The 14,346-nt window shown below is 34.2% G+C and overlaps 3 protein-coding genes and 1 non-coding gene across 4 annotated transcripts in view; 2 read left to right on the top strand and 2 right to left on the bottom strand.

Moving 5' to 3' along the window:
• The window catches only part of LOC133205859 (F-box only protein 21-like), an 11,516-nt gene extending 7,767 nt beyond the window's left edge, over positions 1-3,749 (top strand). Inside the window, exons 10-12 of the mRNA XM_061341746.1 lie at positions 76-146; positions 259-416; positions 2,818-3,749. Of these exons, the coding sequence (XP_061197730.1) occupies positions 76-146; positions 259-416; positions 2,818-2,984 (396 nt within the window). The 3' untranslated portion in view covers positions 2,985-3,749. The remainder of the gene's footprint in view (positions 1-75; positions 147-258; positions 417-2,817) is intronic.
• Positions 3,750-5,057: 1,308 nt separating this feature from the next.
• On the bottom strand, positions 5,058-8,586 carry LOC133204549 (tektin-1-like). Its single transcript, XM_061340298.1, has 7 exons — positions 8,507-8,586; positions 8,067-8,260; positions 7,503-7,668; positions 6,941-7,069; positions 6,644-6,787; positions 6,295-6,517; positions 5,058-5,784 (listed from the first exon to the last, which is right to left on the bottom strand). The coding sequence occupies exons 2-7, from the start codon at positions 8,254-8,256 to the stop codon at positions 5,428-5,430; spliced, it is 1,209 nt and encodes a 402-aa protein (XP_061196282.1). The 5' UTR covers positions 8,257-8,260; positions 8,507-8,586; the 3' UTR covers positions 5,058-5,427.
• Positions 8,587-10,068: 1,482 nt separating this feature from the next.
• LOC133205427 (bifunctional peptidase and (3S)-lysyl hydroxylase Jmjd7-like) lies at positions 10,069-13,850 on the bottom strand. Its single transcript, XM_061341246.1, has 8 exons — positions 13,624-13,850; positions 12,073-12,226; positions 11,461-11,714; positions 11,281-11,337; positions 11,003-11,098; positions 10,800-10,873; positions 10,539-10,698; positions 10,069-10,418 (listed from the first exon to the last, which is right to left on the bottom strand). Exons 1-8 carry the CDS (start codon positions 13,691-13,693, stop codon positions 10,318-10,320), a joined length of 966 nt encoding a protein of 321 aa, XP_061197230.1. The 5' UTR covers positions 13,694-13,850; the 3' UTR covers positions 10,069-10,317.
• Positions 13,851-13,947: 97 nt separating this feature from the next.
• On the top strand, positions 13,948-14,019 carry Trnah-gug (transfer RNA histidin (anticodon GUG)). Its single transcript has one exon. It is a non-coding gene; the product is annotated as a tRNA-His (tRNA).
• The last annotated feature ends 327 nt before the right edge of the window (positions 14,020-14,346 follow it).

Consider the following 14,346-nt stretch of genomic DNA (forward strand, 5'->3'; position numbering starts at 1 on the left):
TGTATTTTTATATACATGTGCTGTACTGGTATTTGAAAAGTAGCTAGACCAATGCTCTTCTTTTTCTTTCCACAGACAAAACCAAAATACCGGGCAGAAAACAAAGAGGTTAGATTTTCAGTTGGAATGGTCATGAAGCATAAAAGGTAAGAAGTAACTAATTTATCTTCTGAAATATTCCAACAAAATATCTACATGTTTGAGTTTGAAGGCTTTATACACTTATGTAAATTTCTGAATACTGTCGAAATTTTTCAGATACAACTACATGTGTGTTATTTTTGGGTGGGATTTGACCTGTCAAGCATCTCGAGAGTGGATAATTCAAATGGGGGTTCACATGCTCCCCCGCAAAGACAAACAGCCATTCTACAACGTACTGGTGGAGGATGGAAGCATAAGATATGCTGCAGATGGTAAGTATAGAGAATTCATGCTGCAGATGGTTGTTGCATAGGAATTCATATAAAAGTAACCAGAGTATTAATGGCACTTTCGTATATTGTTAGTACAAATGTACTTGTATGCATGCAGATATTTTTTTTTTAAATCTAGCCAGTAGCTAGGAAGAAACATTTTGAATCTCATGGTACTTTCTGCTTGTTTGTTCAGGAAGGACTCTGCTAAGAAGGATATCTCTAAAGCTGATTTTTAGGTCACCTGAGTCACTCAGGTGACCTATTGCTATCCATTTTCGTCTGTCGGCGTTAACATTTGAACATTTTTAGCTTCTTCTCTGAAACCGCTTAACCAATTTCAACCAAATTTGGCATATAGCATTTATGGGTGAAGGGGAACAAAAATTGTGAATTTAGTGGTCCCTGCCCCCTCTGGGGCCTGAGGGGTGAGGCTAAAACCACCAAAATTAATGCAATCTTTAAAAATCTTCTTCTTTACTCCTGGACATCAAGCAGTCAAACTGTTGGCATGATTGTAATAAGCATTGAGCCCTCTACCAAAATTTGAATTTCATGGCCCCAGGGTCAGGGTTTCTGGTGTTAGGGCGGGGCTCTATTGACTATATAGTGAAATTGCATTAATTCTTTGAAAATCTACCTCTCTGCTCCTTGGTATTAAATAATGTAACTAAGTACATAGTTATGATGAGCAAGAGTGCCTCTTCCAAAATTGTGAATTTCATGGCCCCAGAGTCAGGGGCTCTGGTGTTAGGGTGGGGCTCTATTGATTATATAGTGAAAATGCATTAATTCTTTGAAAATCTTCTCCTCTGCTCCTGGGTATTAAATGAAGTAACTAAGTACATATTTATGATGAGCAAGAGTGCCTCTTCCAAAATTGTGAATTTCATGGCCCCAGAGTCAGGGGCTCTGATGTTAGGGTGGGGCTCTATTGATTATATAGTGAAAATGCATTAATTCTTTGAAAATCTTCTCCTCTGCTCCTGGGTATTAAATGAAGTAACTAAGTACATATTTATGATGAGCAAGAGTGCCTCTTCCAAAATTGTGAATTTCATGGCCCCTGGGTCAGGGGTTCTGGTGTTAGGGCGGGGCTCTTTAATTATGTAGTGAAAATGCATTTATTCTGTTAAATAATCCTGTCTTGTCCTTAGTGTTGAGCAGATAAACAAAGTGCATAGTACTTCTTACAAAATTTTTAAAACTTTGTGGTCCCAGGGTGAGGGGCTTTTGTGTTTCTCATTGGGGGGGGGGGGGGTCTATTGATAATATAGTGAAAATGTGTTAATTCTTTGAAAATCTTCAACTAAGTGCAGAGTTATGATGATGAGGATACCTCTTCCAAATTTGTGAAATGCATGACCCTGGGTCATGGGTTTTGGTGTTAGGGTAGGGCTGTGTTGAATCTTTAGTCATGGTACATGTAGTGAAAATGCATTATTTCTTTGAAAATCTTCTCTACTCCTTGGCATATCAAAGGCAAACGAAGTAAAAGTTTTTATAAGCAAGGATATTTTTACCAGATTTTTAAACATCTGGACCATTTGGACAAGTGTTCTGGTCCTGGCCAGGGCTCTATTAATTTGTATTCTACTGAGAAAAGTTATTCCCCTTTGCAAATCACTTTTGATAATTAATCACTATAAATAATGTATTTGAAAAGTTAATAGAATAAGAGAATTGTGCAAAAAATTTTATGATATAATACAAAAACTACTTTCATAGTTTTAATGATCAGATAGACTTGTAAATAATAGAATAATAAAAATGTGACAAAAATAACATTAAAATACCAGGAGAGGCCAATATGAGAGATTACAATTTGGGGTAAAAAATAGTATAGAATCACCAATAGTTTGTTTACAGTCTGCATGGTGATAGTGATAAATTGGGGACAGATTAGAACTTAATTTTAATATAAGTTGTTACTAAATATTAGACTTAATTAATTCATTGATCCTGATCATCCTATTTCTCTTGCTTTTGGACAACAATTTTTTAAGCTTCATCTACCAGTTTATTTTATATTCTGTGGATCCTCTAAGTTGTTGTATTATACTCAGGTGATCGTTAAGGCCCTTGGGCCTCTTGTTTATTATTTTTATTGAATTTTTTTTCTTCTTCAGCAGTGATTAAAAGCTTGTACAATGTGGCATACTAATTTTGCTTAAATTTCATTTTAATCTCTGCTGTCTATTGGGAAATTGTCATAACACAAAAATTCTATTTCAGTAAACAGAGGGACTCTCCTTTTTGAAAAGGAAGGAAACAGAAGTTTAATTTTGGCCAAAACAAGAAAAATTTTGTTGTATTTCATTTGTTTTCAATGTACATGTATATGTTATATGTTGTATACATGTAAATATATTGTCTGAATTTTAAATGTCTTTATTTGTAGAAAATCTCTATCACCCAGAAAGTTACTGTGAAATTCCTCACCCTGATGTTGGAAAATATTTCCAAGAGTTTACAGGTCGATACTATGTCATAAACAATGAGAAAGCAGAGGAATATCCAGACGATGTTCAGGAGACCCGAACCACAGTGGAGGGGAGGGGTCAGTGAGGGTCCCAGAACACAGTAGAGGGGGATGACTCAGTGAGGGAGACAACTGCAGGGATTGGACATTGAGAAATGAGTAAACTAACAATTGATACAACAGTGGCCAGTTTCTGGTATTATTATTCTATGATTAAGCTTTTTACTCATATATGCAAATTTGTATGTGTATATTTGATAGAAAATGTTGATTGATGCCTATACATGTATTTAAATTACAACAAATGTAGAATTGACAGTTAAGACATCTTTGTTTGTACGAGTAATGTCAAAATTTAAGACAATATCTATATATGGGGTTGTACAAGAGCAGCTGGACTGCTAATGACTGGTGATGCTTTGTAATACATGTAATGCAGTTATAGGATATCATTAATTTTTATAATCAGATAATATTAATGACTAGCACAGGTTTCTAGAGATTGATTTTAAATTATTATTTATGAAATGATTCTATGTCTTTCATGAATATGAATCAGGAGAGAAATTTAACTTGTATGAATAAATACAGCTTTTACCCAGAAATTTTAATGCTAATACTGCAATGCTCCCAGGGAATGATTATTGTACAAATAAATTTATTTTATGTTCTTGGAGTTTATGCAGGAATGGTGTTTATGGTTTTTATTTCAATGACAAAAGAACATAAAATGTTGACCATGTACAGTGAATACATTGATGCATGTGTAATTGCTTTGTTTTATGTTCACACAAGATGCTGTGTAATGCAATCTGTTAATATGGTAATAAAATTGTTTAAGGAAAACTTTATTTTCATGTTTAACTGATCATGAACTATTATACCGTAAAACTCATTTAGTACAAACACAGATATTGTTAATTCATGGATATAGCGAAGTTTTCTTGGATCCCCAGCTATATAAATTTTACAAATTCCTTATACGGATATAAGGAATTACGGATATAGCAAAGTAATTTCACAGGTCCCAGTGACTTCGTTATAACCGAGTTTTACTGTAGAACTCATCTGTGGTGGTGTTGACTTTTGAGTTCCTTTCAGATTTTGTTTTTTAGCCATGTACATGTAGATGACTCTTGAGACACCATTCAGTAGCAGCATCCATACCCATCAGGTTGAGCTCTGGCTAAGTTGCACATTTATTTTGAAATTTTATTTAGTTTTTTTTCTGATCTTGATTGATTTATGTAATATCTTTACCTGCAGGCTTGATGAGTGCTGACATCTTTTCAAAAATAAGGATTAAATACCATTTAATTTAGCAATAGTTAATTGCTAAATTAAATGGTATGATAAACAAATCCCACCCAAGGGTAATACTTTCCAAAGTCCTAGACAGCAGCTGTAATTTTGGAGGATGAGATTTGCATATTTTTGGAAAAAGGGAAACATATTGCACTATCATACTTACATGCATCAGTTACAATCTATTAGTTTTAGCATGCTATGATGTCATAGATGAAGCAGTTTGAGATAACCATTATGACATCATAACTGATTCAAAATGAGATACATGTATATCGGAAAAAAATTAGAGAGGTTGAAATTTTATACTTGTACGCGTACGTGTGCACAAACTTTTACGTACGCGTACACGCTTTTTGTAATTTGTCTGTTGAGATTTTAATGACGTGTAACATGAACGTGTAGATTGAATCGGTGTCTCTGTTTCAAGTATTTAGTATATAGTTTAACTTTAGTTAGTGAACAAAACATGGTTAAAATAAGTGTTCATGAAACTTAACATCTTAAATAATTAACAACAATAACAGTTTCACACATAAATTGACTAGTTTTTATTGAAAAGGCTACAAGTTTACACCTACGTTGTAGATGCCTTTTTACAAGTTGTAGGAACGTGTAGCAAACTTATCATCACCAAAACTGATGACGTAATACGCAAGAAATTTAGGGAATTCCCCTACTAGACGTACCCGTACACGTACGAAATCTCAACCTCTCTATTGTCTCTCACACCACTGGTAATATGAGAATATAATGTCATTTTTTTTCATTTGTTTGAAAAGTGATGAAGTGTGAATTTCTCTATTTAAAAAAAATTGTAACTCTTTTGAAATAGATTACTGATCAAGAAATGATTTTAGTTCATACATACAACTTTATTTCATTTTTTCATCTCATTTTAGATGTAATATAGTATATTATTTACAAAACAATGAAATATATTTAATACTTTGGGGGAAAAAAACAAAAAAAAAAAACAATTATAAGTCCATTTTGTATGTAGATCAAAATGAAACAATGATATGAAAAAAGTGTTCTGTACTCTGTGTATAGGCAGGCACATACTAGTGTTCTCTTGCAACAATTAGAATCCTTATAAACTGTCCTGAATTACTCAACAGTGTCCTCTTCTTGATAATCATTTATTTAGTACATGTACTTGATAACTAAGTTTTTTTTTCCAATTCAATCTGACAGGTATACTGTGTTAGGTGTAGGGCAGTGTTAGAAGTTCTGAATGTTGATGCTCTTTCTCATTCCCATACACTCCACATCATCAATAAATAGGGTGTTGGCCTTGACCCCTATGTCTTCTTCCAGAGCTAGCTGGTTGCGGATCAGTCCCTTGAGCGAGTCTTCTGTCTGCTTGAGTCTGTCTTGGAGCTGAGCCACAGAAGACTCAATCTCAGCCACCTCCTCAATGAGTCTATACTGGACAGGGTCCCGACACAGCTCCACGTTGGGGCGGTTCGTCCTCGTGTCCAATCTGGTCTGAGACAGCTGCATTGGGAGGACTTTGTCATCAATGGCTTTCTTCAGACGGGCAATGTTCTCCTCAATTTCCTTAATTTGTGCAACAATCTGAAAAAAAAAATAAATGAGTTATTACTAAGATACATTATGTATAACTCTTCACTTAAAATTATTTTTTTTAAAGTCTACAGCTAGGTGACAACAGTAACTCAAAGATTATTAGTTTGAATCAAAGGTGTCTTATCATTGTTGTGGTTTTATATTCTGTCCCCTCCTTAAAAAGGATATTTATCTTCATTGTGGTTTAAAGTTTAGATAGCTCTGTGATAAAGTGATGTCCAGTGTAGCAGTCTACAACTCTTAGAAACTCACCATGGAAACCAGGTTTAAGCAAAATTGCATATTAGTTTAGGAATAGGAGAGAATTTCTCTCTCTGTACAGAACTTGAATGAAATATTTTTTTTGTCATTTATGAATCAAGAGCATAGACTTACTGTTAATAAAAAAAAATCTATTACCATAAAACATTCAAATTTAAAAACTAGAATTGCAATCAGAAGATTCTGTTGCATGCTGAAGAAAAAATGCATTTATATATGATAGCTGTAATGACTTACTCTATTAAGATGGTCTTCCAGCTTGCTCTTGGTGTCTTTTGTTTCAGCAATCCTTTTGTTGAAGGCCACATTAACCTCACTGCACTGTTTGCGCATATCATTGGAGGTCTGTTGTAGGATTCCATCAATCAAGGTTCTAAGCTCCACAGAACTCTGGCGTTCTCTCTCAGCTTTCTGGATGTTTGCATCAGAGAAATCCTTCCAGTCTTCTGGGCACACAGAACTACAAATCAATATAAACAACATCATAATTTCACATGCACATGCACTACATGTATACTTTAATCTAATGAATTAGTATGCAACCAAAAATGCATCTTTTTTCTTGTTTATGAAGAAATATACATACTTGGCTTCAATTTTTGCAGCGCCATCTTTGAATTTTAATCCTGCTGAATTGTTTCGTAATTCTGCACAGTACTCATCAATTGATAAAGCTCCAAATTTATCCTTCAAGTCTTTTTCTAGTTCATATTTAGCTTTTCTGTTTAATCTGTAATAAATATAAAACATCACACTCACTGTACTGTAAGGTTTTATGGACAGGGAAGAATTTATACATAGCTAAAGTGTTCAATATTGTAAGAAAAGTGAAGGTAGGAAAAAACCTTAATATTAAGGTTGTATGTTTAACTGATTACCCTACCTGATTTGCTCAGTGGTTTGTTCTAGAGTTCTGTTAAGGAGGGCCTGCACACCTTCTATTGTTTCTACCTCTTTGATCAGTTCCTTTTGTACATCATCATGAACCAAGTCAATGGAGGTCCTCTTTTCCCTTTAGGAATTAAAATCATCATGATTTTTAAAAAAGAAAACATCATAAAATTAATTAACTGTAGTAAATTAAACTGATTATTATAGCTAGTACATCAGAAAGGTCTGTTATTGACTGGTTCAGTATCAATATAACATGGTTTGAACAACAAGATCATACTAAGCCTAGAATACGTTACTCTCAAGGTTACAGTGTCAGAGAATTCATGATCTCTCTTAAAATTTTGAAAAGGTAGACAGTCAAGGATTCATTTATAAAACTGAGTTTGCATTTTATTGATAAACCACTGAAATTTATGTCTTGACATGCAAATACACTTGTGCTCTGAATCTTACATATATTGATAAATATTTTTTTCAATTGACATATTGATACTGAAATTGCCATCAATTACAACCCTAATTCACCATATAAACATATGTATAGTACAGACCTGTTTAGTAAGCATTGCTTAGCTATGTGAAGTGGTTCAGCGGTAGCTTCCAATGCCTTCTCTACTCTGGCCTTGAAAGCAATAAGATTATCAATCTCTGTTACCAAGGCGCTAAGTTTATCATCCAGTTCCTTCTTCCAGTATTTGATGTCATCAATTCTCTGCTCTGTTGGTTAAAAAAAAAAAACAGATAAATGTAATATATTACATACTTAAAAAGTGTGGAGAGTGTACTGTAACTTTAAATTTGCAATTGTGATTGTATCCAGCACTAGCTATACATATAGTGCCTTTGTTGCCCAATTGATGATTTGACTCCATAGTGATATAAAACAGATGACCCCAGTATTAAATTTTGACCAGTACATGTGACCTTTTTCTCACTTTGCACCCACAGAACATATAGTCCATATTGCACAATCAATTAATAAACATGCATGCAACATAAAAACAATATCTAATATAAGAATAGCGAATATATGCAAAAAATAAAATAATTCAGATTTCTGCTTTGTTGTGATGTGTAAACTTTTTTTTGTAATTGCTAATTCACAGAAACTTTACCAAGTTTTTTGTTGACATCTCTCTGTGTCTTTTCAGTGCGTTTTTCTGTTTCATCAGATAAACGCTTTGACTCCTCTACGAGCCTTTCAGCTGCAGCTCGCTCTGATTCTGCATTTGCATAGTGTGTCAAGTTTGATGTTGTCCATTCAGGATGCGTAAAACGAGTTGGTCCCTGGACTAGTTTTGCCATCTTCCTGTGAAATGTTTAGCCATTTATTTTTTTGAAGAATTCTCTTCCTTTAATTTATTTCAGTTATGTACTGAACAGTATAATTTTTATAACAGAATTAACATATACTAACATTTTTTAATTTACTCCCCAAGACATAAAAAATAAATCTATTTGACTATTTTAGAAATCAAATTCAGAAAATAAATAAAACGCACAAATCTTCGATCCTAGTTAAAAATATTGAAGAAATAAATACTATGTAACTTACCTTTCGCTGATGTAAACACACCTTTTGTGATTAGCAAACCTTCATGGAGTACTTGGCAACGCTCGTTGCTACAGCAAAATGAGAGCGATTTGTTGATTGGTCAAAGTGTTGTCATCCAAATCTTTAAAGCGTTTGTAAGGTATGATAGTTAAGGACGGAGATTTAAACATTCAATTCTTTTATCGTTTTTTAACAATGATTTTGATTAGTCGGATAATTTCGCGCGGTAATTTTAAATGGTATTACAAAGTCTTTCCTTAATTAATAAAAAAATATAGTTTTATTTGTTGCTCGACGTTTAAAAAACATCCCTTTTTATTTAATTAATTAAAAACAGTAGCTTTTATTCCATATTTTTGGGCAATTTATGCAGCATTTAAACAAGTACAATAACATATGACGTAAAATTTGATGATAAAGTTACACATTTTTCTTCTTTCTAAAGCCAATTTTCTTCTTTGGAAATCTTAAAATTACTAAGAAATATCTGGATTACAGATTATGGAATATCGCATAATGCAATAATTTTTCTATAACGTTATCTTCGCCAGCAAAGTACGTGTCCGCGGCGTGTTCGAATAGTAGTAAACTAGTTTACTGTGTGAAAAAAGCGCCTTTGCCTCCACAACATACAACTTGGCAAGCGAAGGTGAGGCCTTATATAAACAACTGTTTTCCTGTTTCATGTGTGTGATGTTATTTTTCTGCTTTGACAGTCAAAAGTCTCTATATAGAGGTTTTCCATAAACAAAAAAAGTGTGACACTGTACTGAAAACTTGATGTGAAATAAACTGAGAAAAAATAATCAGTTTGACATTTTTAGTCCATTTTTTCGTCCTGATGTACGAGAGGGCAAAATGTATAAATGGACCAGACCAGGATTCAAACCCCGTAAACTTTAGACAATTTTTGTGATTGAACGTACAGCACTGTTGAATGTACATCGAAATACGATATGTTTAAAACTGCTATTGTCGACATTTTCTGTTTTAATTTTAATCACCATATTCCAGCTGTATTCAGACCATCCTGAACTGAGCCCCCGTGAAATACATGTATGTGACCATATAGGCGATTAAACTTACCTGACAGTCATATTCCTCTATTCTTATTTATATTTTATACAATACATGTATTTATATATTTATAATAGTTTTCTCAAGAAAATACCTTCCTGAAATTCAAAAAATTATATTAGTGCAAGTTTCCATCATATCTCAGATTCTTAAAAAAAATAATAACACAGGACTGTAGAATCGGGGGGGGGGGGGCTTCTTTCTCCAAGATTTCATTTCTTATTCTTCCTTGGAAGTCTGAAGAATTCTCAACAGACGAGAAAGAGAGGTTTTGGGAATTAGTGTGCCCATGACAGTGTTTCAATCTGATATACATAGAAAAAAAATCAAGCTTCCAAGCTTTAAAGTATATAGAGAGGATTTCCTTTCTTTGAATGCAGACACATATACATCAAATAAATACATGCACGTAAATTTTTGATTGCTACAGAACATCTAGACATCCTATTTTTGTGTTGAAAGAGTTGCAATTCTAAATGACAATATTTTGCTAAGGCATGTATTTTTGCAATTTATTCTCTTACTGTTTTTGTAATGCAGTTTTCAAATTACATTTGCGTGTACACGTATAAACAGAGACACAACGATATAGCATGTATTCATTTTTGTTAAACATGACAGACTATTCCTGACATCACAGACTGGGCGGGAATCTCCGTATGTGTCCATCACAGATTCACACTCGGGGTCACTGCTACCATAAGAACTGCTTTTTTCCTGACATCCTGTACACCTTACAGATTTACAAGGCTTCTTTTGTTGATGTTGCTCATGCTTTGGAGAAAGTTATAATAGTTGTACTTAATGTCGTACTGCATGTCATACCAGTAATTCACTACATGTATAAAGAAAACAAAAAAAATACCTTTATATTAAAATTTCACAGAGGCTTGTTCGAATCTGTCACAACTACTTTACTCAACAGTCATGTGACCACTACCGTCATACATATTACCTGCTATACAGCCATGTGACTGCTGGACATGATGATACCACAGGGAGGGGAGGAACAGTATCTCCCCCTCCTTCACTGTCACCTCCAACCTAAGGGCCTTTTCAAACTCTGGGTACTTCTCCAGGTCCGGATTCAGAGGATTTACTGCAATCCACGGGACCTTAAATTATGACAAAACCATAATTAAATACCATGTTGCTTCATTCCTCAAAATTGACTTAAATTTAACAATTATTCAATTCGATTTAATAATTTTACAACCTTGCATGTTTCCATATCATCTTCTATGATAAAATTCTCGCCCTTTTCTCTAAATTTCGCTGCTTGGTAAGTTTCTATACAATAAAATTGCATTTTTAAATAATAATCTCTTCATCTAAGTATATGTCAATTCATAATTTTTCCAGTTAAAGATATGTAAATCCATGATGGAATTCGTATCGATGTAGTTCACATGTATTTACCATACGGGACAAAAGCGGCATCCGTGGGTGGTATCAAAATAAATTTCTTCCACCCTCGCACAACACAGTACAGATTTTCATAGTGATCTTTGTGCACTGAAAGTACGTCAATAAATTTTATTTTCATTCATTAATAGATCTGTTTTCATGTGTGTTATGATTAATCAATTTTATCATCTCTAGGTAAATATTTAAAAAAAAAAAAAGAGAAATTTTACAAATTTTCACAAACAGGTCATTTGGTCATCTATCAATGTGTCATTATCAATCCAACTTACTAGACGTTACAGCGCGCATATCTCCCATCCAAAAGTTAACAGCGTCTGGATGTGATCCTACATATACAAAAAAGGACAATGTTCTAAACAAGGAATATAAAATATAACATCCATTTGGATTGGGTTTTTTTTAGCTTATGATGTTGAAATGATATTACTGGTATTGTAATCAGGTCATACCAAATGCTTCTGTGCCCCATGGAATGTCTGGCTCAACATCACCTATTATTTCCTTAAACTCATCAGTGAAATTTGAATTCTGTTTCTGTATGTAAAAGATTCCCTTGTATTGGTCAGGATTTTCCATAATGTTCAGGAATTCAGACATCATCATCTGTCTCTCCTCCGGCATGACAAACTTTCCCTCTGTAATAGCGTCAGCGTATCCATTGGGGGTCACAGCAACAGTAACTGTACACTCCCCTATCTTCTCTCTGCCAAATCATGTAGCAAAATCTCATATAGAATTCTTCATGAACATAGTATACATGTAATTTATGCACTCATATTTCGTCATAAACTGTCTCTCTCTTTTTTTTAAACCATTGAAATTCGTATATATAAATGTATTCATGCATTTAGAAGTGAACGTGCTATCTGACCAATATAAATTTGATTTTGTTGAATTTGTGAATTGAATTGTAGAAATAATATATTTTAAATTATTTTGTATTTAGGATTTGCTAATTTTTTATCCCCCACACCACCCCCTCTCTTAGAAACAAATTTTGGATCCGCCCTTATATACGTACGTGTTCCTGTTGAGAGTTATGTCACATAAAGTTCACAAACCTGAGATAGTCTGGCGTCCATTTCGTTAAAGCCGACCAGTGCTGGAGACCATTCCTGATCAGGACGGGTTTATTCGGAGATACGTGATCCCGATAGAAGGAGAGCGGCAGAGGGGGCTCATCTAAAACTGGAACAGTGGTGTCCAAATAAAGTTCTGTAAAATATTAACAAGAGAAATTTAGAACCCATATTCTTCCCATAATTTCTTCCCATAATTGATAAATTATGAAAGAGATCGAAGTGGGGGAGGGGGGAGGTGATCGAGAGCGAGGAAAATTAATAATTACAATTCAATTCATTTATTGATTCACCAAATATTTTGGCATACAACTATTACAGTAAATTCACATCTAGATAATTTTGTGGATTTTTTAAGGAAGTAGATTTTATGCAAATCCCCACGCAATACGACGGAAGGGAGCACATTTTCTTGTCTGAGAAGAGTCCCCCTCCCCCAGTATAAGAATTTTGCAACTGAAGTTTCAAGAAACTTTTCGTTTCTTTCCAGTCAGTTTCTCCTGTTGTAAACAGTTATATGTTTTGGCAGCACCCTAATTTAAACATGGCAAGAAAACTCGTCCTGTAAAGCTTTGGCTTGAACTCATTAAAAGTGCAATTAACGCTGATCACTGAAATACCCCTGAAAGTGATTCGAGACAACTGATGGCAACAGCTTTGAGAGGTGGATCTAAAGTTGTTCAGCTTCCCTTGTTGAAGTCAAAACTTCTGAATGTTATTAAATATCATTTCAAGTTTTCATTGTCAGGTTTTTCTTTTTAAAATGCATATTTGGAATTTAATTTAGTCGTATTCAATTCAACCCACACAAATACGTGTCCCCCCCCCCCCCCACCCCCCAAAAAAAAGGAGAAAAGAGATTGAAAGCCTCCGATTGTTCAGTTCCTGATGTTAAGATTGAATATGTTAAATTTAGGATCCCTTCCTCAAAGCTGCAGATATAATAGCCTCGCACCGCCCTTATGGGAATATCAAAGTTTAGGATTAATTGCGCTTTGATTAAGTTCTGTCTAAATCTAACCGGAGAAAATGCGCAGAATTTCTTGGGATGACAAAACGATGATACGTGTATAAAGTTCTACAAATGATGTTGAAGTTGACCAGTGTAATTTTTGATAATTAATTATCTCTCTCTCTGAACATGAGAGGGGCAGAACCCCCCTCCCTGGAATTTTCAGAGTTACTCAATTTAGACAACGTAAATTTATGTAACGAAATTTAGACAATGTAAATTAAGTAACGCAATTAAAATGAACATGAACCCCCAACCCTACCCCCTTGGAAACACGGACCACTCTTGAAACGGTAAGAGTCATGTATTCTGGGGAAGAATGTATGTAAACTTCGGAAAAAGCCCCCCCCCCCCCCCAATTCAACTTATATCGGACCATCCCTGGAAAAAATCCTGGATCCTCCCCTGCATGAATATATAAAGTGGAGGTAACTCTAAAAAAATAAAAAAAAAAAAAACAATATTTGATCTATGCGAAAAGTTGGCAAAACATAACATACATGTAACAGTAAATAACTAACCTCGAGCCTCTGATGACAAATGATCCAGCGCTTGATCAATACTATCGATTGTTTCTCCACAAAATGACATTTATCCTGTGACCCCGCGTGTACTGGGTAGAGCCTAACACAACTAGGCTAGAGAAAAGTCTCACACGGTAATTAAACTGCCTAGTAAACTTCTAATGCGCATAATACAACATGTCAGCTACTTAAGAACAGAGATAAATAAATTGACTAAATATTCGATGTTGCTTGATATCTTATCTTTATTTTCTCTTTCAGAGAATTTTTTCCGGTAAGTCTCAATTTCTTTTAAGTAAAATGAAATAAGCTGTCTAGATAGCCGTGATCGTATAGTGGTTAGTACTTCGCGTTGTGGCCGCGACAACCCAGGTTCGAATCCTGGTCACGGCAGTGGCTGTGCAGTCGCTGTTACGGCAGGACAGCAAATTTTTTCCCCCCTCTTTTTTGGAATCTCAATTACAGCTTGCACTGTGTAGTTTTTTTTATATTCAAATTAATTGTTACATGGTAAAATACATTGTAGTGTTGAAATTATTTAGAGGATTTCTTTACGAAAAATTTTGTGATAAATATATGTGTATTAGCAAATATAAAGCCTGTACTAAATGTTTTTTAAAAAAATCTTTAAAAATTGTTTTAATATCTTATGTCCTCAAGCTGTCATTTTCTTGGAGATTAACTGAGTGCTTATTTCCTATATCTGCAAATGTAGGTACA

This window comes from Saccostrea echinata, unplaced genomic scaffold, assembly GCF_033153115.1.
Source record: "Saccostrea echinata isolate AGI-Se365-2 ecotype Australia unplaced genomic scaffold, CSIRO_AGI_Sech_v1 ptg000054l, whole genome shotgun sequence".
Taxonomy (NCBI): Eukaryota; Metazoa; Mollusca; class Bivalvia; order Ostreida; family Ostreidae; genus Saccostrea; species Saccostrea echinata.

What these genes read in the sequence shown, in the direction of transcription:
- LOC133204549 (XM_061340298.1), bottom strand. Translation starts at nt 8,256, where the DNA reads ATGGCAAAACTAGTCCAGGGACCAACTCGTTTTACGCATCCTGAATGG. An exon ending in CAAACCACTGAGCAAATCAG is followed by an intron (nt 6,788 to 6,940) that starts GTAGGGTAATCA and finishes TATTTATTACAG; the next exon opens with ATTAAACAGAAAAGCTAAAT. An exon ending in GCTGCAAAAATTGAAGCCAA is followed by an intron (nt 6,518 to 6,643) that starts GTATGTATATTT and finishes ATTGATTTGTAG; the next exon opens with TTCTGTGTGCCCAGAAGACT.
- LOC133205427 (XM_061341246.1), bottom strand. Translation starts at nt 13,693, where the DNA reads ATGTCATTTTGTGGAGAAACAATCGATAGTATTGATCAAGCGCTGGAT. An exon ending in ATGGGGCACAGAAGCATTTG is followed by an intron (nt 11,338 to 11,460) that starts GTATGACCTGAT and finishes TTGTATATGTAG; the next exon opens with GATCACATCCAGACGCTGTT. An exon ending in ATGATATGGAAACATGCAAG is followed by an intron (nt 10,699 to 10,799) that starts GTTGTAAAATTA and finishes TCATAATTTAAG; the next exon opens with GTCCCGTGGATTGCAGTAAA.